The 22500-nt window shown below is 38.3% G+C and overlaps 1 protein-coding gene across 4 annotated transcripts in view; it reads right to left on the reverse strand.

Moving 5' to 3' along the window:
* LOC137989383 (proto-oncogene tyrosine-protein kinase receptor Ret-like) overlaps positions 1–22500 on the reverse strand; it is an 80811-nt gene that overhangs the window by 38827 nt on the left and 19484 nt on the right. Inside the window, exons 1-5 of one of the 4 annotated variants that reach the window (XM_068835207.1) lie at positions 14697–14759; positions 9693–9905; positions 9184–9259; positions 7170–7409; positions 2157–2432 (exon numbers count right to left, since the gene is read on the reverse strand). In XM_068835207.1, the coding sequence (XP_068691308.1) occupies positions 2157–2432; positions 7170–7392 (499 nt within the window). In that variant the 5' untranslated portion in view covers positions 7393–7409; positions 9184–9259; positions 9693–9905; positions 14697–14759. Of the gene's footprint in view, positions 1–2156; positions 2433–3070; positions 3648–7169; positions 7410–9183; positions 9260–9692; positions 9906–10407; positions 10424–14696; positions 14760–22500 lie in introns of those variants that run through there. The other 3 variants (XM_068835208.1, XM_068835206.1, XM_068835209.1) reach the window with 3 other exon arrangements.

Below are 22500 nucleotides of genomic sequence, written 5' to 3' on the forward strand. Positions count from 1 at the left end.
TCAAGTTCTTTTTAAAACTGCCTCTGGTTAACCTCAAATAACCGGTTCTGCTGCTAATGCAAAATTCGATCATTGTATCGCTTGATTTTATGACCTTTTGCGCTGATACGCTGTTTCAGTTCTTCAATCACAACTGCAACCCCCTTGGTTTCTATTTTGTACTTTCTCCACAACTGATTCCTGATTCTCGGCCTACTGCACTCATTTCTACAGACTTGCTCTAGTCGGCTGAGGTCTTTTCGCAGCTGATCCACCTGTCCTTGTAGCCGTCTTTTCCACCATGGTTCTTTGGTTGCTTTCTTCTTTCCAGGTTTGATACCCAGTCTTTCAGTCACTGCTACAGCAGTGGCATACAGTAACCTGTTGGTTTCTGAGATGTCTTTAGTTTGTATTTGGGCAGCTACTTGTTCTACAACCTGGAGCTCCTCTCTTATCGTTCGCTTTGCAATTTCCTTCAAAGCTGGTACTTTGTCTTGGTCTTGACTCAGTCTGATTTCATTCAGTCTTTTCCAAATCACCCGTTGGTCTTCAGGAATTTGCCGAGGTGCTTCATCACACAGTTCACCCCATACCTGGGCTTCTTCCGCAGTCTGTGAGTCCATCTCCTTTGCATTCTTGACAGGTAATTCATGCTCGTTACCAGTGTTAGCTTCCTCTACAACAGCTGTCCCACACAATGCTTGTTCCTCTTGATCTCTTCTAACTCAACAGTTGTGAACCATTTACTTTTCAAGATAGTACGGGCCTGTTCTGCAAGTCTCTGTTAGGGCACTTTTACCATTCCTTTCTCATCCCACAACCTAAGCATTCTCTGGCGGTACCCTCTTTTCTCCGGGATGCTCTTAAAATAGCATTCCATCAACGCCCTGTTCTCCTCGACTCACCATTTCCTCCTTCCCTTTCTCGGTCCATTCTCTTAAGCAGCAGTTGCAGGATAACGACCGGGTGCTGGCTGCTGTCCCCCAGCAACCCTGTCGGGCGAAGCACCTTCGTCAAAGATTCCAGTCCTATTTACGCCGTTACTCATATCTGAAGCAAACATACTTATCACCACATAGGTAAGAGATGGCATAATTATTATTATTATTATTATTATCATTATCATTATTATTATTATTATTATTATTATTATTATTATTATTATTATTATTATTATTATTATTATTATCATTATTATTATTATTATTAGGAATAAATGTGTTGATTGAACTTAGCCGACAATAAATTTTGGTGTTCCAGGAGTGTTCTTTCCATGTTTGTTGTAACACATATGCCAGACAGTAAGGTTCTTGGCGGGTAGCTGGGCGTCTCTGCAGGGTTTAAAACCTCTTGGCTGGCCATGAATTGGTCACTGTAACATTTCACTCGAGATGGGCTCATCTCGTACGGTGAGCCCAAAAGAAGGAATTTTTGCTCGTTTGATGAAATATGGTTAACGACGTGCATGAAAGGGCAAATTCTTTTAATTTTTAATACTGTCTTGTAGCTCTGGTACAGTCTCGCTAAAACTCGTTTTCAGAAAAGCTGAGAAAAACAAAAACTGTTCAAGCAAAGGCTAAACTAGAATCCGAAGTGAAACCGGGACCAAGGGCCGTTGAAAAGAGTGCAAATCACTCGCCTTTGGTTCTTGAAATGACAAGCTTTTTATTTCATCAGGAAACCGATAGCTCGAATAGCCGGTCTAGTGTTCAAAAAGAAAATCATATTGAGAGCCGTTGTGGATATCAATTATTGCATTGCCTCATTTTTGAAAGAGATATAATTTCAAATTAATATTCTTCAGCAATTAACATTTATTCACCGAGGTGAAAGTGAAGTGATGGAATAATTGGGTATAAAAATCTTCACAGTAGTGTTAGGCCTCACTCGGACTTGGAATCATTACTGATTGTTTTAATGTATACCACGCAAGTTGAATAATTTGCTCCAAGATCACCGTAGAGAAACGGGAAGCCATTTTGTTTTTCTCTGTTTGCTCAGAGGTGAATAGCAAGTATTCATCTCCGAGCTAGCCAATGAGAATGCACGGAAAACACCATTCACTTGTGCATGGTTTTTAATGAAAAATAATATTCCATATAGTAAGGCCCAAAACTAGAAGTAACTTTAGGGATTACGGTCTGTTATAGTGTTGTCAGTGAACTTTTTTGACTTACCTTTTTCGTGGTGCACGTTGAATGTCAATGCGTCCCATCCTATTCTGTTCTTCGCAGTGCACACAAAGCGAGGAAATTCTTCTTCACCTGCATGATGCAGAGTCAAAATACTCGAATTCCCTGAACTAATAAAACCAGAGCTGATAATGTCGGAGTTCTTGTGCCAAACAAACTGTGGTTTAGGATTTCCATCTGCCTCACACCAAAGTCTTATCTTCGTTCCCTTATTCACAGTTAAGGAGACAGTCTTGGGTGACGCAAGTATGTTGGGTGCATCTGGAAAAGATGACATTCAACGTTATTTACTCTTTGTTAAATGATGATGGTTTAATACCGAAACTTAATTTGGGTGGAGAATTAATGATCAGGCGAAATTCTAGACTTGCCACAAGTCGACCTCACGATAATCCCAGGAGAAAATGCTTCGCCGAGCGAATCGTGATTTTTCGTACGCGAAGTGGATGAGCGAGCGACGAAGTCGCGAGAGGTCGACTTGTCTCGCTTGCAAGGTTTTCATTTGCGGCTCGCGCCAAAAAGGGGATGACGTCATTCGCAAGAAGTGAACTTGATGGCGCAATCCGACGAAAACAGTCGAACATGTTCCAAAGAGGAAATTTGTTCACTTTGTGCTAAAGGTATCAGAAACAAAGATGAAGTAAAACGAAAGCTTATTTCAATCTCGAGTCGCCGCTTGGAAAGGAGATCTCCAGTGGTATTTTTTGGACCAACACTTGTAGCGTGATTTGTGCTGATAGAAACGAAAGACTAATTCGAAAGATTAACAAGTAAGGGAAAGCTTCGAATCGTCAAGAAAGTAAATTGATTTCACTCATGAAAGATCAGGTAGGCTTCAGGTGTAGGAGACGTACTAGACCGGAATTAAAAGATACATCTTAGTGAAACTTAAGGCTTACCATTCAGCGATGCAATGATTCTCGTCGATGAATACACATGCATTTTAAATTTTTTTGTTCCATTCGACGAAAAATGTGTCGATAGTCGTTGAGAATCGCCTCGGGACTTCCAAACACCAGTTTATACTTAAGATTTTAAATGTGTTGTCTTTTACATAGCGACCGGCTAGAGACCAAATCTTTCAGGAGTGAAATCAGTGGAAGAATTACGAGGACGATAGCATTGCCACCCGCTCCAAGTAAACGACCAAAAGCGTACGGGACCAGTTCAAAGGTCAGACTTTTTCCAGCTCCGGTTGGAGAAGACACAAACAGATCTATGCAAGAGAGATATTCTTGAATTATTTTCTTCTGATGGTCGCGTAATTGGAAATATCCGGTGGCCTTAGTAGCATGTTTGAAACTCACGCTTCACAGCGTGTGGCAAATTTTGATTGACAACTCTTTCCCCTGGGGTCCACGAGGACTACTCTCATTGGCCTAGCTCAGCGACCCGTTTTTGGGTCGCTAAATTGGCGCCAATCAAGTATGAAAAGTCCTTCGTTCCGCGCGTATCTAGACGAAGGACTTTTCGAAAGTCTAGCGAAATTCTTACTTGCTAAACTTAGGAGGTAGCGTTGGCGCAGTGGAGAGAACACGCGCCTCACCTCCCACCAATGAGGCCCGGATTCGATTTCCCGACTTGGCATCGTAGTGGGTCGAGTTTGTTTGTTCTCTACTTTGCTTCGAGAGATTTTTCTCCCAGTACTCTGGTCAGTTTCCCTTCTTCTCAAAAAAACAATCAATTTGAATTAAATTGATGTGATTTCTATGTTCAGTTTCCCCAATCACACACTGTAGTTCCCTAGCGATATAGAAGTCTTAAATGAAGTTCATACTATTACAACTATCGATCTCTTTCGCAAACGCTTAAATTTCGCTGTTATGGCCAACTCTCAATTCGGCTTCGTCATTTTGAGTAAGTGGAAATTGAAAAAAAAGATGACTCTTCCGCTCGAAATTAAGAATGGAATCTAATTGAATTCTTGAAAACAAAAAAAGGACAGAGAAGCTATGAAGAGCCACAGCTACGAAAATTTTGACTCCCCTCACTTAGGCCCAAGGAGTTTTTTCTCTACCATGAAAGGTCTTTAAAGAAACCAACATTTCGCCAAGTGGCATTTTTGGGATTACACTCTTTTCAGTTTCATTTTATAATAATCTAATTTATGAGAATATCGAGGCTGAAATTTGCGAAATTTTAAGATTATTTTAAGAATAAACCAGAGCCTGAGATTGGAAATGAATATAATTTTGTGTGGTGCAAATTTGTAATTACAATACAATTCAATGTTTTTAACTAAACAGTATAAAATTCTTTCTTTTTCCAAAGAGTAAAGGATTGTTTCTTTTAAAGCCAAATCGGCCGAGTGTCGTTAGACACGACGACATCAAAAGCGACGGAGCATGTGCGCAATGTAACACGATACAGATCCAGACACCAAACTATTGTAATTGATACCCCAAATATATTCTAAACTCGAAATGTCATACGCTGTAATCTAAGAATATACACAAGAGTATTCTTAGCTTAAAATCGGCAAACAAATAAAAATATTCAAGCTTGGCAGGAAAGACAATATTCTTATTAAAAAAAAAGAGTGTAGGTATTTTATTGGGTATTTCATTGGGATCTTGCATCGATTCTTTGTTTGATAGTTCATTCTTATTCATTATTATTATTTTTTTAATGAATTGCAAAGAAAACTGAACCGAAGCATCAGTGTTAAATGCTTTGGAAAGTAAGCTGTCCTATTCTCGAAATTAAAAGGCTAAAGAAAATGAAAGGCTGAACGAATTCAAGAAACACAGAGACCGTCCTTGGCATCTCCAACCCAGCTGGGGAACAGTCACCTTAATTTGCCTTGAATTTATGTTTCACCCAATTGTAGGTTTGGGTAAGTAATGACACGATGAAATTTGACCCTGATCACGTCGTTTCATTTTGATGAAAAAAACCTAAGTCAAGGTAAATCGTAATTTGCGCGTTTTATCGGTAACTATGTTGAGGAGGTGGTTTATGTGGCCCAGTGATTAGCGTGCTTGTCTTGAGATCCGGGGATCCCAGGTTCAAGACCCGGACCACTGGTTGAATTTGATGTTCAACCAACTTCTGGGCTGCACTTGAAAATAGCCAACTGGTTTGCCTCCGGCAAACTGGGATGATATCTCAAAACGTTCTTGTTCTGTTCTGTTGTTTCATTGATTTCGTTTCATTGCCAGTGAAACGCTGCTGAAAAGCCCCTGTGGGGAATGGTCGATAGGTATGTTGAAGGAAGAAAACCACCACGCAGGCAAAAAGCCTCGTTGTGAACTATGGAAAACACCTTCAACTTGATACTATGTTTCTTTTTTGACTCGAGCGTTACACTTATTTCCCACAAAATCGTTGGTCAGCTGATTGTCATGCCGTATTTTCTTAGATTACCAGCACTCAATCCAGTCGAGATTAAAATGGATCTTGATTTCGTCATAGACGGAGTGACTGATTAATGCTATTTGTGTGTCAAATGATATTTTCTCGAAGTTTCGAACCTCGATTCATCGTGAAACAGGAATGCCAGTGAGGAATTCATTAAATTATACCGATAAGACTTGCAAAACTAAGTACGTGAGATGCAAGGATATTTTCGCGCATTCCTATCTTTTGACGTGTTTTAAAGATTGACTTGAAGAAGTAATCACACAACACATTGACCGTAGGGATCGCGGAAGTCTTGTTCTAGTTATGGCTCACTGAAACGCATGCGTAATTGCCTGACTGAGATTTGTTCACACTTTCAATGACAAGGACCACGTCAGGAACTGTTTGTACGGGAATGTCGTCCTTCAACCAAACAACAACTGGCGTTCCGCCAAAGCCTAAACGACAAGTGATGTTTACATTGTCGCCTTCCACCACTTCCATGGTGATATTTCAAGAATAAGAGCTTTACAGCCGAATCTCAAGATGCAATTCGACTTCATCCGTGCGAAAGTGTTTTTATAATCTTCACTCCTTTGTTAATTCTTCGCGCCAAAAATCGCTTTAAATGCTGTAATTTGCATTATCTGGTATTATTTTTCCTGGGTACCGAAGTCATGACTAGTCCGAAACGTCGGATTTTATCTTTTTTATTGTTCGTTCTTACCGTTTGATATTTCCGTTTTTTTCTTTTTTATTTATTTAGTAATTTTTTTATGGATTAAAAAAAATGAGCTATGGCATTAGGGTTAAATGGTTTGGAAAGTAAATTGGTCATTTTCTCGAAACTACAGCGCTAAAGAAAGTGAAAGACTGAACGAATTGAAGAAACATAGAGACCTTCCTTGGCATTTCCAACCCAAGTGATGAACAATCCCCTTTATTTGTCTTGAATTAATGTAACAACCAATTCCAGGTTTGGGTAAGGATTATTACAATGAAATTTGACAGTGATGATGTCGTTTTGTTTTGATAACAAAAATATGTCAACGTGAATCATTATTTACAAGTTTTACGTGTAACTATGTTCAGAAAGTAGCATGAAGGGCGCTCGCCTTGAAACCCGGAGATCCCGGGGTTTCAAGACCCGGACCACTGAAGGGAGTGGTCGATTAGGTATGTTGAAGGAGGAATGCCACCGCGGAGGCAAAAGGCCTCCCTGTAAACTATGAAAAACAACCTCAACTTGATCCTAAGTTTTTTTTTTGTTGTTTTCTTTTTTATCTTTTTTTTCTCCAGCGTTACTCTTATTTCCCACAAAGTCGTTGCTCAGCTGACTTTATTACCGTATTTTTTTAGCCTGTCAACATCGAATCCAGTTAAAATTAAAAATGGATCATGATTTCGTCATATATGGGGTGACCGAGTAATACTAATTGTATGTTGAGGCAGATCTCCTCGCGATATTTTCTCGATGTTTCGAATTTCGAAGTCGTTTTCTACATACACTATGGAACTGGAATGCCAGTGAGAAATTCTTCAAATTAAATTGCACCCATAAAGTACGCGGGATAAGTACGCGGGATGCAAGGATTTAATTCGTGGCATTTCCGATCTTTTGATCTGTTTTTAAGATTGACTTGAAGAAGTACTCACACAACACATTGACAGCAGTGATCGCAGACGTCTTGTTCTCATCATGGCTGACTGAAAAGCATGCGTAATTGCCTGACTGAGATCTGCTCACACTTTCAATGACAAGGACCACGTCACGTACTGTTTGTACGGGAAAGTCGTCTTTCAACCAAATAACAACTGGCGTTCCGTCAAAGACTAGGCGACAAGTGATGTTTACATTGTCACCTTCCACCACTTCCATTGTGATATTTCGGGGATCTGAATATAGAATTAAAACAGCGTTTTAGACATAACGCGTTCCAAACTAAAATGTGGTATTACGATTTAGATAAAATCCGTGTATAAGTAAAAAAATCGCCGAAAATTTATGCCATTCCTCGGAATAATGGCAAATGCAAGGATTAAAATTGTAATTCCGTGGATTTACAAACAAAGAACATGCTTAATTTTTTTATTTGGTTAATTACGCTAGATTCGATCAAGGCTGCCTCTTTCTCCCCAAACAAATACAGGGAACCTGAAGTGGAAAAACCTCCGAAACCCATTCCTTCACAACCACTATAACGGACATTTTCCTCTGAAATATCAGGGGTCAGAAATTCTGAACCCATTTCTATACAGGCACTCAATAAAGGACAGTTCCTCTGAATTATCAAGGGTCAGAAATTCTGAACCCATTTCTGTGTAGGCACTATAAAGGACAGTTCCTCTGAATTATCAGGGGTCAGAAATTCTGAACCCATTTCTGTACAGGCACTCAATAAAGGACAGTACCTCTGAATTATCAAGGGTCAGAAATTCTGAACCCATTTCTGTATAGGCACTATAAGGGACAGTTGCTCTGAATTACCAGGGGTCAGAGATTCTGAACCCATTTCTGTATAGGCACTATAAAGGACAGTTCCTCTGAATTATCAGGGGTCAGAAATTCTGAACCCATTTCTGTACAGGCACTATAAGGGACAGTTGCTCTGAATTACCAGGGGTCAGAAATTCTGAACCCATTTCTGTTCAGGCACTATAAGGGACAGTTGCTCTGAATTACCAGGGGTCAGAAATTCTGAACCCATTTCTGTATAGGCACTATAAAGGACAGTTCCTCTGAATTATCAGGGGTCAGAAATTCTGAACCCATTTCTGTATAGGCACTATAAGGGACAGTTGCTCTGAATTACCAGGGGTCAGAAATTCTGAAGCCATTTCTGTATAGGCACTATAAAGGACAGTTGCTCTGAATCATCAGGGGTCAGAAATTCTGAACTCATTTCTGTACAGGCACTATAAAGGACAGTTGCTCTGAATTATCAGGGGTCAGAAATTTTGAACTTGTATTTCTTTACACCAAATGATGCACGAAGGCCATCTCCTTTTAACTGACAAGGGGCTTCAAATTCTGCACCACATCAGTACAGTGGCAATAATAAAGTTATTATTATTACAAACACAACGTCTTTTTCTCAATAACCATTCTTTCTTTGAAACTTTATTTTAAAAAAGTAGTGTCAACACTTACTTTTATGAGTGCTCAATTTCACTTCAGTACAATACCGTAATTAATAATAATAATACTATTATTGTTAATTCACAAAGATAAAATAAAATACATGCTAGTTATGCAACACTTTCGAGAGGTATACCATGCAATATCCCAGGAGTCACTTGTATTTTCTTGGTATTATTTATGCATGTATAAGCAAGCCATATACCAAGAAAATACAAGTGACAAGTGGGATATTGCACTCAAAAGTGTTGCATAACTATTTTATACCATGCCATAGAAAATACAGTGGCCAGCAAGCCACGATGGGAGGGTTGGGTATGATACCATTAAATTGCACTGATCGATGGGAAGGTTCAGTGTAATACTGATGAATATACAACAGTTTTCCTGCATTCTGATGTGCTGTATTTTCTATGGCATGGTAAAACAAATTACTTCTTGCTTAATAGAAAAGTATAAACTATCACATATTATTTTAACTACTCAAGTGGAAAATGGTTTTTTTCCCTAATATTTTCAAGGAGGTGCCACCTCATGTCTTCTGTAGTATGCTTATTTATTGACACAGAAGGTCTCTTCAGCCGCACAGCAGCAAGCATTCCATTTCCTGAAAGTAAAAGAACATAGCATTGCACTAAAACGTAACAATGGATAAGAGGGTCAGAGTGTGCAAAGGATCTTCCACCAGAGAGTGGTGATGTCTTAAAAAGGGCTTGTATGAAACTTTTCCAGGGTGCAGTTATACTAGTTATGTTTCATATTTCATTTGTAAGGTGAATTAAAAAATGACTACATGTATGATTAATGGTACATGTAAATGTTTCTAAAACGAAAATTATTAAGTCAATAATTAATATCAATCACCAATAAACAAAAAGATAAATGCATGTCATGTGTTCTGCCCCCTCCCCCAAGAAAGAAAGAAAAAAAGAAAGAAAGAAAGGAAGAAAGAAAAAGGTAACATGGGAAAACAACCAGGGATTATGTATACATGTAAACCATGTTGTCATGGAAAATGAAAGTGTGAGAATTTAACTTACCATTTGCACTGCCAATATCAAGGACGAGGTCACCCTCTTTTGAAAATGTCTCAATCAGAGACTCGTAGAGTTCTCTTGGCTGACATGAACCATCTCTGATGACCTCAATAACATTGGTGGCAGCTCTTGACACGTGCCTTTCAGTCAACTTGTTGTAGGAAACGGCCCAGTGACACACAACAAAGCACTCCACCACCTCTGTCATCAGCAAGTCTACGTGGACAAACATAATTGAACTCGCAAGTTGAAAAACCAAAATACTGTACATTAAATAATGAATTTGATTAGCAAAAAATAGGATGCATGTGGGCATATTCTTGGGATTTATTTCAATCTTACAAATTACACTTAATGACTAATACTATGTTGTGATGAGATAATCATTAACATTATTATTCCCTGAAGGTGAGGTGAATATCTTTGAATAAAATGGGTGATTAATTGACAGATTTGCATTCCTTCAGTTGAAAAGGAACGTTAAGAGGTAGGGTGGAGATAATGGGAGGAAACGGGGGTGATTACAGTGGAAAGAAAACAGTGGAAGACCTCTGTAAAGGCCCTATGTGCCACAAGGCACAAAGAGGATACGTAACAACAGGTAACAGCATTTCTTCAAACAATATTATTAATTTCTCTGTCTGTCACCTCGATAAAACAGCTTGCAGCCACATTGAAAAAAGCACTCAGGGTGATTATAAATTTATGCGGTAATCACCTCAAGTGATAAGTCACCAATCAGTACAGAGAATTTTAAATAATCAGCTATTTAATTATACTTATTATTAACACTTATGAATAATCATTGAGATCACATACATACACTGTACCTTCTCTAGCTAAGGGTGGAATTTTATTGACAATGAAGCCACACTGAGTTTTGGCAGCTCCTTGCAATGAAACAGCCTCTTGGACTTCACAGTATATTCCAACAGGGCAAATAAATACAATATTGAAGATAGTCATCAGGCGTTTAAAATTTATCCTCACAACCAATTCAACCACATCTTTGATTTCTGAAACCACATCCTGTTAAAAAGAAATGGAAATTTTATGATACCTTATTTGTGCTCCTAACAACTGTCAATGTTAATTCAGCAACCATTATAATATACAAATTACATACCATTATATACAGGTATACAGCAACCATATGTACAAGTTCATAGAAACTCAAAAGCTGCTGAGAGCAGATTTAACATTTCAAACTAAACAAAGAGCTCTCCTAGAACTTCATTTCATTGGTGCTGAGACTTCACTAGTATAACTAAGCAATTAGTATGCAGTCTACAAGTTAAACACCAGTTGGAGAATTAATTCCTATAGGTATCTAACCTCAGCTACCTGTACTGACCTGATCTGTGTATCCAACATGGACAATCGACAGGAAAGTACCACTTTCAAGGAATGCAGAATTTTGGTCCACATCCTCATGCTGTTTGATGAAGACAACACGTCCCTTGGTCACACCATCAGGCCCCACAATTTCCACCCGCGTAGATTTTTCGTTATTACGTTATTACGGGTCCTTCTCTACTCGCCGACAGTTTTCGTTGTTACATTATAACGGGCGACTGACATTTTTCGCTATTACATTATTACATTATTACGGGCAACTTTTCCACCCGCGTAGATTTTTCGTTATTACATTATTACGGGCAACCTCTTTGCTCGTCGATATTTTTTCGTTATTACATTATTACGGGCAACTTTTCCACCCGCGTAGATTTTTCGTTATCACGTTATTACGGGTCCTTCTCTACTCGCCGATAGTTTTCGTTATTACATTATAACGGGCAACTGACATTTTTCGCTATTACATTATTACGGGCAACTTTTCCACCCGCATAGATTTTTCGTTATTACATCATTACGGGCAACCTCTTTGCTCGTCGATATTTTTTCGTTATTACATTATTACGGGCAACTTTTCCACCCGCGTAGATTTTTCGTTATCAAGTTATTACGGGTCCTTCTCTACTCGCCGATAGTTTTCGTTGTTACATTATAACGGGCAACTGACATTTTTCGCTATTACATTATTACGGGCAACTTTTCCACCCGCGTAGATTTTTCGTTATTACGTTATTACGGGTCCTTCTGTACTCGCCGACAGTTTTCGTTGTTACATTATAACGGGCAACTGACATTTTTCGCTATTACATTATTACGGGGCCTTCTCTACTCGCCGACAGTTTTCGTTGTTACATTACGGGCAACTGACATTTTTCGTTACTACATTATTTCGGGCAACTTTCCCACCCGCGTAGATTTTTCGTTATTACGTTATTACGGGTCCTTCTCTACTCGCCGACAGTTTTCGTCTTTACATTATTACGCTCACTTATTACATACTACGGGCATTTTTTCCACTCGCGTAGATTTTTCGTTATTACAGGTCTTTCTATACTTGCCGACAGTTTCGTTATTCGATCCACCTGCATAAATTTTTCGTTATTACGGGTCCTTCTTCTTTGCTCGTGGAAATTTTTCGTTATTACAATATTACGGAAACTTTCTCTAGCTGGGAGCATATTTCACGCTGGGTATAATATTTAAGACTTAGTCCAAACTAGGCGTCTTTATTATAGGCAGGGGAATAAAGCCAAACAGTGCATTAAGTTATCAAACAAAAAAAAAAAAAAGAGAAAAAAAACTATTACGCTATTACGAAGTAATAAGGGAAAAAAAAGGAAACGCACAACCCAGAACGCGCATCATATGAATAAGAACCCAGATGATGACATGTGCATGCCTCAATGAACTCAATTTCTTTTTAGGGGAAGGTGACAAACATTATCGGAATGCTTATAAAATACATTCAGGGAAAAGCATTATGGACAAACCTCTTCCCTATAAGTAACTTCATGCTGAAACATGGATGAATGCTGATGCATGCCACCTAGATAAACTGCTTGTTCATCAGAAAGTCCCACATAAATTCTAGACATTCTCCCTGCAAAGTGTGGATTCTCTGGGTACTTTTCATGAAGCCTTTTTGTAGCCAAGGAGAGATGGGTTCCACCAAGGACTTCATACATGTAGCTGTGCTTGTTCTTTTCTTCTTCCTTCCACTCAATCTTACTTGATAACCCTTTCGCTACCACAAACAGGGCTCCATAGCTCCCTGCTGGGTTTCTCTCCATTTCGGCCTCCAAACTGTTCAAAAAACTTTCATTAACTCTCCTGAACTGCCTTACTTTTGATGGAAGTTCAAGTTTATCAATGTTGATGAAATGAGATGAGGCTGTAAATGAAAACAAAACCAGTACTGTATTAAACTAAAAAATCAAGCACCTCAGAGGTGAAAAAGAAATCAATTGAACATTTCACTTCCTGAGCATTGAGGCAAAGTATGTATTAATGTAACCCAGTTTACTGAAAGAACAAAGACTTAATCCCAGAGAAGACACAAATTGAGTGACCAGTTCAGCTTCACAGTTCTCCAACAGAATCACAAGGTAAATAGAGGATATTACATGGCCGCGCGGGGATACGAATTTTATCTTCGAGTGCTGCAAGTATCTCTCACGAGTGAGCGAAGCGAACGAGTGAGAGATACTTTCAGCACAAGAAGATAAAATTCGTATCCCCAAGCGGCCATGTAATGTTCTGTTTATTATATATATATATTGATGAAATGTCTAGATTTAAAACAACTTGTTTTATTCATTTTCGAAATGATGAAAAATTGTTCACCAACCACTAAAACACGCATCTTGTGTAACATGAAACAAGATATGAAAGTTATGAAAAACAAATCATGATAATGTAAAATTTGCAATAAAAATGTTAATGTAGTAGAGAATTATATTTAAGCACAAAAGTATCGTACAATAAAGAGGAAGCTCGCCTTTTATTGGCTAATCATGTTCGTTACCATGACGACAGCGATATCCTCACATGTGAAAGATAAAAATGATACGTTCACTGCGCGCGGTGAAGATATGATTTTTTAGTAAAAGGAGAAATCCTGGTATCTCATCAATATCTATATAATAATTACATATTGTACATGTATCGACATTGTAATAGTTAATGGAACATCTACGAACTTAATCATAGCAAAGTTATATTCCAATCATTCCATTAACTCCAAACCAGTCAATGCACTCGTTGAGTTAACATCATATTGCGATTTAGAATACAAATACATAAATTTTGTTTGGAAAATTCATTTTCTGAACATGATCTTGAAATGTTAATCATTTAATGGGACCCAGTTTTTTAAGTGAGTGATTAAGCCATTGACTCCTGGGGTTTCCCCATGGACAAGTAGAATCGTGTAGCGTTCGATAGAGTAAAATACTAAGTCTGGCCGGTTTAGGCATCAAAGAGTTCAGAAAATCAAGCTTTCTTAAAACTGTTAATTTAAAAGCATAATTCTATCTGTACTCAGCTTCTTGTATAACTTAATTGCAATTTACTGTACTGGCCTCAGATGTTGAAAAGAGGGATAATGCTATCCAGCGGATAAATCACTATCCAGCGCATAAACACTAGCAAACCGATTGAGTAACTTAGTGGATAGTGATTTATCCAGCGGATAGCGCTTCCCACTTTTCAAAAAAATGAGGCCAGGTCTATTCATAGTTCCTTTTAGCATTTATGAGCCTGTTTCATTCTCTTTTTTGTGACTTAATGAAAGATGTAAGGGTAGCATCAAACTGACACCTTTAATTTTTTTATTTCATTTTTTTATGTTCAAAAATACTGTACATTCGATCACAGTTTTTATAACAAATTGTATAATTTTGGATAATGGGCCTTTACGTGTGATGACGTCTGACTAGCTCATTTCACCACCAAGCCTCGTTTGCACAAAATTATTTACATCACTTGGATTATATCCAATACTGTTCGCACATGGGTTTTCTTTACAAGTCTGCTCCTTCGGGATTTATCTCATGCTAAAATTTACAAGTTTGATTTTCGAATTTGCGGCTTGGTGGTGCAATTACATGTAGCTAGTCAGCTGTCATCATGCATAAGGGCCATTTCTCTTACCACTAACAAGACAATCATCACATGACTGCATTAAGCTGCTACATGTATCTTTCTTGCTTTTTTTGGCCAGTACCTGATCCTCTGGAGTAAATGACAGTCGTTTCTTGTGGCGTTGAGGTTGATTTGTAGCAACAGGAGTTTCAGTATCATGACTCAGGAAAGTTTGACTGTCAATATTTGGTGGTGTGTCAACTGTGGAGGCATTGCGGTGTTCTTTGCTGTTCTCTGCACTGTTGACAGCCAAAACAGATTCCTCTGGGTGGAACAACTGACTGCTCTGAGGGCTTGAAGATTCCTTATGTACATTAAGAGCTTTTGAAAGCTCCTCTGCCAAGTGGTCAGCATCTTTACTGGCACACTCATTGAATGGTGGACTTGAATGAAAACGATCATAATATCTTGAGTGAAGTATTGCCACCTTTCTTTTCTTATGACTTGAACCATCTTGTCTAAATGTCAGCTATTAAAATAACACATCATGTACTGATAAGATTAAATCCAACAACTAAAACAATTAAGGTAGTAGCAAATTGTGCCCTGCCACACCTGAAACAATGATATACCCCATTGGCACCCTTTGTCTTTTTTCAATTATTATTTTCATCTACTGTAGGTCATGATGATCAGGACACAAGCAAACTCCAGTTAATAACTGAAGACCGTCCACTGCTCGCAGGGTACATTTGGTTGAAATTAGGCAATGGGAAATTGTTGTTTAACGTCCCGTCGTTTTTAAGTATTTTATTTTGGTCAGTTCTGTAATGTTCAGTTTGCTATTCCTTAAAGATTTAGAAACTTACTGAACTTCGTGTGCGACCAATTTTCTTGTTTCTTCAGGACTTTCACCCGTTAATATATGAATTATAGGCCGATATGTTAGCTCAGCTGGTTGACATAATAACATGGGCTCTCTTAGCAAGCAGCATAAAAGAAACAAAATAGCGGACTCGAAGGTGAATTTCCAGCGATCTGAGAAATGCAAATTTCAAAAACATTCCGGTGGAGCATGCCCCCCGAGCCCCCTAGAATTGTTTCGCGCCTCCGGCACAGAGAAAAACACAAGGACACTTTCGCCTTTGGCGTAATCTCCAGCAAGCATCTCACGCTTTGGAAACTTTAAGACTTGAGGAATACCGACTTGAGAGCTCTGTACTGCGGAACTGAATTGGCGCACTTGTGTTAGAACTGGCAAGCCAGACCCGTCAATTTTCCACGAAAATGCAACAATTTGAAGGAACACTTTTATGATAATCCCTCGCATTCTTCTAGATCTGGAGAGGTATATATCATCCTAGAAGTGTGTTAATTAGAGGGCGTTGTATGGTTTGGCCGGTCAGTTCTGTCAAATAAGCGTCCTAAAACGAAATACTACACGTACCTGGATCATCCCTTTTCCTGACTGAGTAGTACAACATACTTCCTGCAAAATCCCATAGCTTTCTCCACTCTTACTACTTAAGGGAACACCGTTCATTAAAACTTTTACTTGGCCTCTCTCAGTTGTAAAACAGTCCACAATTTCTCTTTGATAGGTCTCATTTTGAAATTCCAACAGCTTTACTCGACGCGGAGAGCACGTGTATATTGGGTTTTGCTAAAAGCAGGCCCGCGGCCCAGCGGCCCGGCGGCCCGAAGGCCCGAAGGCCCAGCGGCCCGCTCATTTTCCACAGTTTTTCTGTCCAGCGGTAAATCCACGCACATGCACAGATCTGCATCGGGTTTGGGGGTGCAAAAAGGACGACGGTGAGTTTGAATTCGTTTACCATTTTAATCATTTGAATCCGTGTTTCTGTTTGTTGTTGTAAACAGACGAAAACAACAGAGAATGACAACATTTTTCACTTAGCAACATGCAACGAAAGAAAGGATCGAAAAGGATTGAAATGATTATTAAAATGATAAACGAATTCAAACTCACCGTCTTTCATTTGCGCGCCCAAACCCGATGCAAATATTGAGCATGCGCGTGGATTTACCGCTGGACAACAAAACTGTGTGGGCCTCCGGGCCACCGGGCTGCGGCGGCAAAAGCCCGTGTATATTGTGTAGTGTGACTGGTCTATCTTTATACGCTCATTTGAATTGGGCCGGAAATCAATAAAAGTTGTGACATTTGACACTGTTGACAGTCCAAAGCCGACAGACAAAAACAATCATTGACGAGAGCGAGAGCGTTCCGTTTATTGTGTGGCAGACGTAGTTTAATAAAAATTTCTAAATATTTGTCACGAAATAAAACGCAAAAAATAAAATATAAAACGATCTGTGTTCTGTTTTAACAAAAAAGTCTCATATTAATACTTCTCGAGACATTCCGATAAACAAAGGTTTTCTCCGATCCTTTTTTCTTTGGGTTTTTTTCTGATACAATAAAGCGGAAACGTCTTAATTTTGAAAGTTTGCCGCATTTTGACGACAAACAAAAGGTGACGTCAGTCGCATCAGCAGTCAACTTGACAGTGCATGGGAAAGACGTCTCGTTACAACACTTGATCTCGGAAATCTTTTTTTTTTTTGTCCAAAATTGAAAATGGAAACATCGAGTAGTTACGATTCATCAATTGATTCAGTTAAGGTATTTGAAGATAGTTTTGACTCTACACCCAGCCACTTCTCACACAGCACGCCCATCAAGGGGACAATTAACGGTAAACCAGAAATCTTCGCTGTGGCCGATGTATTTGAAGTATTCGATGAGAGTGCCACCACTGGTAAGTAGACGGCTCTTTAAAAACTATTTCCAAGAGCAAGTCGATGTTATTATTTTGGCCTGTTCTGAATTGTCTCTTTACATTCCCAGACACTCCAATCAGTTCAAGGGATGTGTCTGTTGAAGTGTTTGAGGAAACTATGTCTTCCGATCATGAAGGTCCGTATTTACAATTATGTAAGCTTATAATATCAATAACCATATAATATAAGTGGTCGTTGATTCACCGTTGTTTTGCCTTTGTGCATCAGGTCATGATCTTAGTCTGTATATAATTGCCCTAGATTCCCTCATACATTTTGTAATTACGCGGCATGCTAAAGTAGTCGGTCTGCTGCAGTATTAGCAGCTGTTGGTTCTCTGATCCCCAAGGGCCTGTTTTCTTTTCCATCCAATATGATAGACGACCCTTTATTCACCTTTTGGCCGGTACTTGATCTTGCTAGGTCTGGTCTAGGTTGTCTGAAAAGGAATATTTTATAATTGGCTGCTCTTCACTTGTTTCTATTGCAGACAATCGGGAAATTAAGGAACTAGTTGATGACAGTCAAAAATCGTCTCAAATCTCAGGCAGAGAGAAAAGTGAGTGAAATACATTATTGTCGAAGTGACCTTTAAAAGGTTATTTACTTGTAGGAGGTTGCAAAGTTGGTTTGACATAAATATTTATTTCATTACGTGTACCAGCTGCTTCAATTTCCGAATGTCGGTCGTTTCGCCCGCAAGTCGTTTCGCCTACACTGAAGTCGATTTGCCTACCCACTTAAAGTCGATTCGCCTACATAAGTAAAGTCGATTCGCCTACACACTGACAAATAAATAAATAAATAAATAACCGATACAAGTGTTTGCCCGCGAGGCAAATCAATAACCAAAAATTCCTCTAAAAATATAAATCCTAATAGAATACAATACAATAAAATTCTATATAAATTTACAATGTATTACGTTGCTCCTGATGGCCATGTAGATGCTCTATTGAAATGAAAAAAAATCTCACCTCCTTCGGTAAGTGCCGCGCAAGCGTTTGTAATTAGCGCTTGCTGTGTTTATCCGAATAAATGTAACCAGTAATCGCAGTGTGTTTGGCTAAGTGAAGTGTAGTCACTTAAGATTTCGATAGCTGTGCAACTGCTTACTGTCAGTGGCTTTCGTCCAAGACCCTATCACTGTCCACTTGGGAGTTGAACATGAAAGTTTTGTGTTACACGTGAGCTTTTATTAATAAGTTCGCAAAACAATATGTAGGCGAATCGTCTTTACTAGTGTAGGCGAATCCACTTTAAGTGTGTAGGGGAATCGACTTCAGTGTAGGCGAATCGACCTGTAGGCGAAACGACCGGTTTCCCAATTTCCACAAACGAAAGTCTTGTGATTTGAAACTGTGTGAAATTACTGTTTTGTTACACAGTGAAAGACAACAGTAGAAACTACTTTCCTCGGACACTATCAGGGAAGAGAGTTTTCTTATATTTGAATAATGCTAAGATCAGTACCCACAAAATAGAAGACTTTGTCAAGTACCATGGAGGTGTTGTTGTCATTTTCCTAGAGAATGTTGACATGATAATAATGGATAGAACATTACAAAGAACTGCACCACCCATGAAAAGAAACTATTTAACATGATCACAGCAATTTCTTAGAAAGTCAATCAAGCAGAGTGGTTCATCTTCTATTCAGTTGCTTGCATCAAAATGGAACATTCCAGTTATCGATCACTCTAGAATTCTTCATGTTTGTAAAAGAGCATTCTTCCGAGAAAAAGAAATACTTTTGGAGCACAAAAGGAAACTCATGGCACCATCTGTAAAAGTGGAAGATCAGAGTAGAAATTTTAAACCAGAGTTTATTGAATTTGATAGGTTTCCATTCATGGACATCACTGTGCCTTCTACTCAATCTCCTTTTCAAAGTTGGCACCAACTCTATGCAAAGAAAAATCATGTAAATGAAAAAGTGGGTCAAACGTACCTCTGTGGGTTATGTGATGAAACATATGAAGTGCTTAAAACACACTTGGATACAAATAAGCACAAAGTTGCAGCAATGGATGATTCAAAGTATTCTAGAGTAGATGCTCTAATCAAACGTGGGCTAAGCTGGAAAGATTTTGCGGACAATATTTGTAAGAAATGTGCCAAAGTTAATTATTGGCATGATAACATGAACTGGACTTACAGGCCTATTTCCACCCTGACTGCATTGTGCATCCCTTGTGAGTATCACAAAATTCAAAAAAATCTTCAAAAGCCTTTCAGAATCATTTTTGTCCATAAAAGAAATCCGTCAATAAATCTTTTAGATCTTGATTTTGAATGCGTTCTCTAGTTATCATTTTTTTGCTTGTATTTCTGTTTCTTTAAAATATTTCGGATCGCTGCAGCAGACAAGTTTTTCTTGCTGCCCTGACAAAGCTACTCCTTTAAGGTAATTCCCCTGAAATTCTTCTACTATCAAACTTTTTTGGAAACTTTGCATAATTAACATTCATGATATGAACATTAAAAAAATGCAATAAAAAATGGGGTCACCGTGCTTGTTTACGCGTCAGCAGGCTCTTAAAATGGGGTATTTTTACTGGTTTCGCGTTAAAAATTCTAATCACCTTCATACAGAATTAAGTCTTTGTTACTTGAAAGATACAAAATTTTAATTTGAAAATAAAGCTTTTTTTATTCACATAAGCAGTATTGCTTCATCTATGCCGTTTTTGATTGCTTGGTTGTGGGAATAGTGCACTCTTTTGGACAGTTCCGTGGTTAGCTTGAAGTCCTCGCCTTGGACAAAATACACCCAGTACGGAACTGTTTGCCAAAAAAATTCATGTTCTACTATGACATTTTCCTAAGACATTTCAATCTTGTAATTATTTTTGTCAAAGTTTGCCATTTATTTAGGGCAAATTCACTTAGCCACAATTGTGATCACTGAATCTTGAGACAATAATTTATAATAAAAAGAATGCTATGTTGTTTTTTTTCGCAATCAAGTGTGTGATCTCTTTTGATCTGAAGTTTTTAATTAATGTTTTCTTTTCAGTACGAGATGATGAATGTATATTGCAGTTGCTGGGTGTGGCTTGTTGTGATAGAAAGTGTATGAGAAAATTGTCAATAGAGGACGTACATTCCTCAGAACTGCAGTTCCATAATATGGATCACGCTGAGAAACGCAACTATATCCTTGGGTTCCTGTCTGAAAATAGTAACATGGGAGATTTGCGGGGAGTATCTAACAGAGTTCAAAGTCAAAGGGAGAATAATATGTAGAGAGGCCTGGTTATTAATTCATAGCATAAACAAGGAATGGTTCAGGTGGCACTTCAATAGATTCAAGGAGGGTGTAGTTGCTGTGGAACATGGAAATAAAGGTCAAAAGAAACCATCCCAGAAGAGCAAAGACTGCATAGCATGGTTGCAGTTCTTTGTTTCCTGCGTTGGCCAGTACCAGCCTGATAACAAGACAATCCATCTGCCGTCATGTTTTACAAGACTTAGTATTTACAACCGTATGTGGGAGGAAAACAACTCTTTTGGTTTGCCATCCATTGGTATTTCCCAGTTTTATTCCATCTTTAGGGATCACTTTTCACATGTTCTTATACCAAAAGTAAGCTGACTGATTGGCTCTTAGTAGAAAGTACATTGTAGCAAATGAAGTTGTTTTAAGGATTAGATTTGGTCACCTGCTTGGCGTTAAAAATATTTTTTGGCAGCCTGGAAGCATTAAACAGGCTGTAATTTGGACGTTAACATTTCAAGGCAGTGTTTACACATACATTTTACATGTATTTCAAGGAACAGTGTCTAGTCCTTGAAATTTCTGACGTGTGGCTTTTGTTAACACATATACAATGAAAATCAACCAAAACTTTCAAGTCATTGCAACTTGCATTTTATGCTATGACACTGTCACAGTGAATGTAAGTTCTTTGGCATTATTGTAAAATCTTACCATGTGTTTCCTTATTTTTTTGTCATCAATACAGGAAAACAGATTTACGAAATGTACAGACTGCACCCGGTACAAAGAGGCAAAAGAGAAAACTTATGACAAGAAAGCCAGACAAGAAATTGACAAACTGTTGAATGAACACATGGAATTGGTTTGGTAAGTGACAAGACTGTAAAGCAAGTAACAAATATAAAATCTTCTGCATCTATTGCTTAAATTAGCAGTAATCTTAGATTAGGCTTTGAAGGCACAAAAAATTCAGTGGGTTCTACAATTTTTTGGTTTTTGTATATGTTCGCCAAAATTCAACTTCGGAATTTGACATCCAAATTTCAAATTTGAGATTTTATTTTCGTATTCGATATCGTAGTTTTATATGGTACATTGATTTTTTTAATTTGGCATTGAAGTAAATAAGACAATTGTCCCATGGGAACCAAAGAAGCTGATTGGTAGGTTATGTCACTTATCAATTTACTGAGTTTTTTCGATGTCAATCAAACGGGGCGTAGAAGTAAGGTTCTAAACGTCCTGTACCAGAGGGTTTTCTCACCGCCTCGCAACTCGCTATTCCGTCAATCTAAGAAAGAAAAAACCTCTGGCATCCAGAGTTAATTGAAAAGTATCTTCTCAGAAAACAAGAATATCATTCTTAAAGTTTATCCTATGTAAAATGTAGGTTCTGGAGGTAATTTTGAGAGAGGAAAACATGTTTCAGAGCTGAGGTTTGACTTGACAAGAATATCCTTCATAATTGCCATAAAAACCATCCAGATGTTTTCGCTAGGCTCTTAAGAAGCCCTCTTTGTAATTTTTTTCATGATTTTGACTAAAATTCCTTGTTTTTCACCCTCTTGCTTGAAGGTGATCTTCGGCAAATCAGAGAATGATGTCATTTCAACTGATTCTGATAAAAACTGGCCAGTGATTGGCTAATTGCCATTATGATATCTTGTTACTAGCAAAGTTTCGTGTCGATCGGGAATGCCTCAGATTTTTCTTGAATTTTTCCAAATGATTTATTGGCATGCTCTCAAGCTTTCATTCTGTGAAAAAAAGGAGTTAAGGGCCTACTTGTTTGTGTTCATTTAACCTTTTGTAGGAGAGAGAGGAGCAGTGCTGGAAATAATTTTTCTT

Source organism: Montipora foliosa, unplaced genomic scaffold, assembly GCF_036669935.1.
Source record: "Montipora foliosa isolate CH-2021 unplaced genomic scaffold, ASM3666993v2 scaffold_458, whole genome shotgun sequence".
Taxonomy (NCBI): domain Eukaryota; kingdom Metazoa; phylum Cnidaria; class Anthozoa; order Scleractinia; family Acroporidae; genus Montipora; species Montipora foliosa.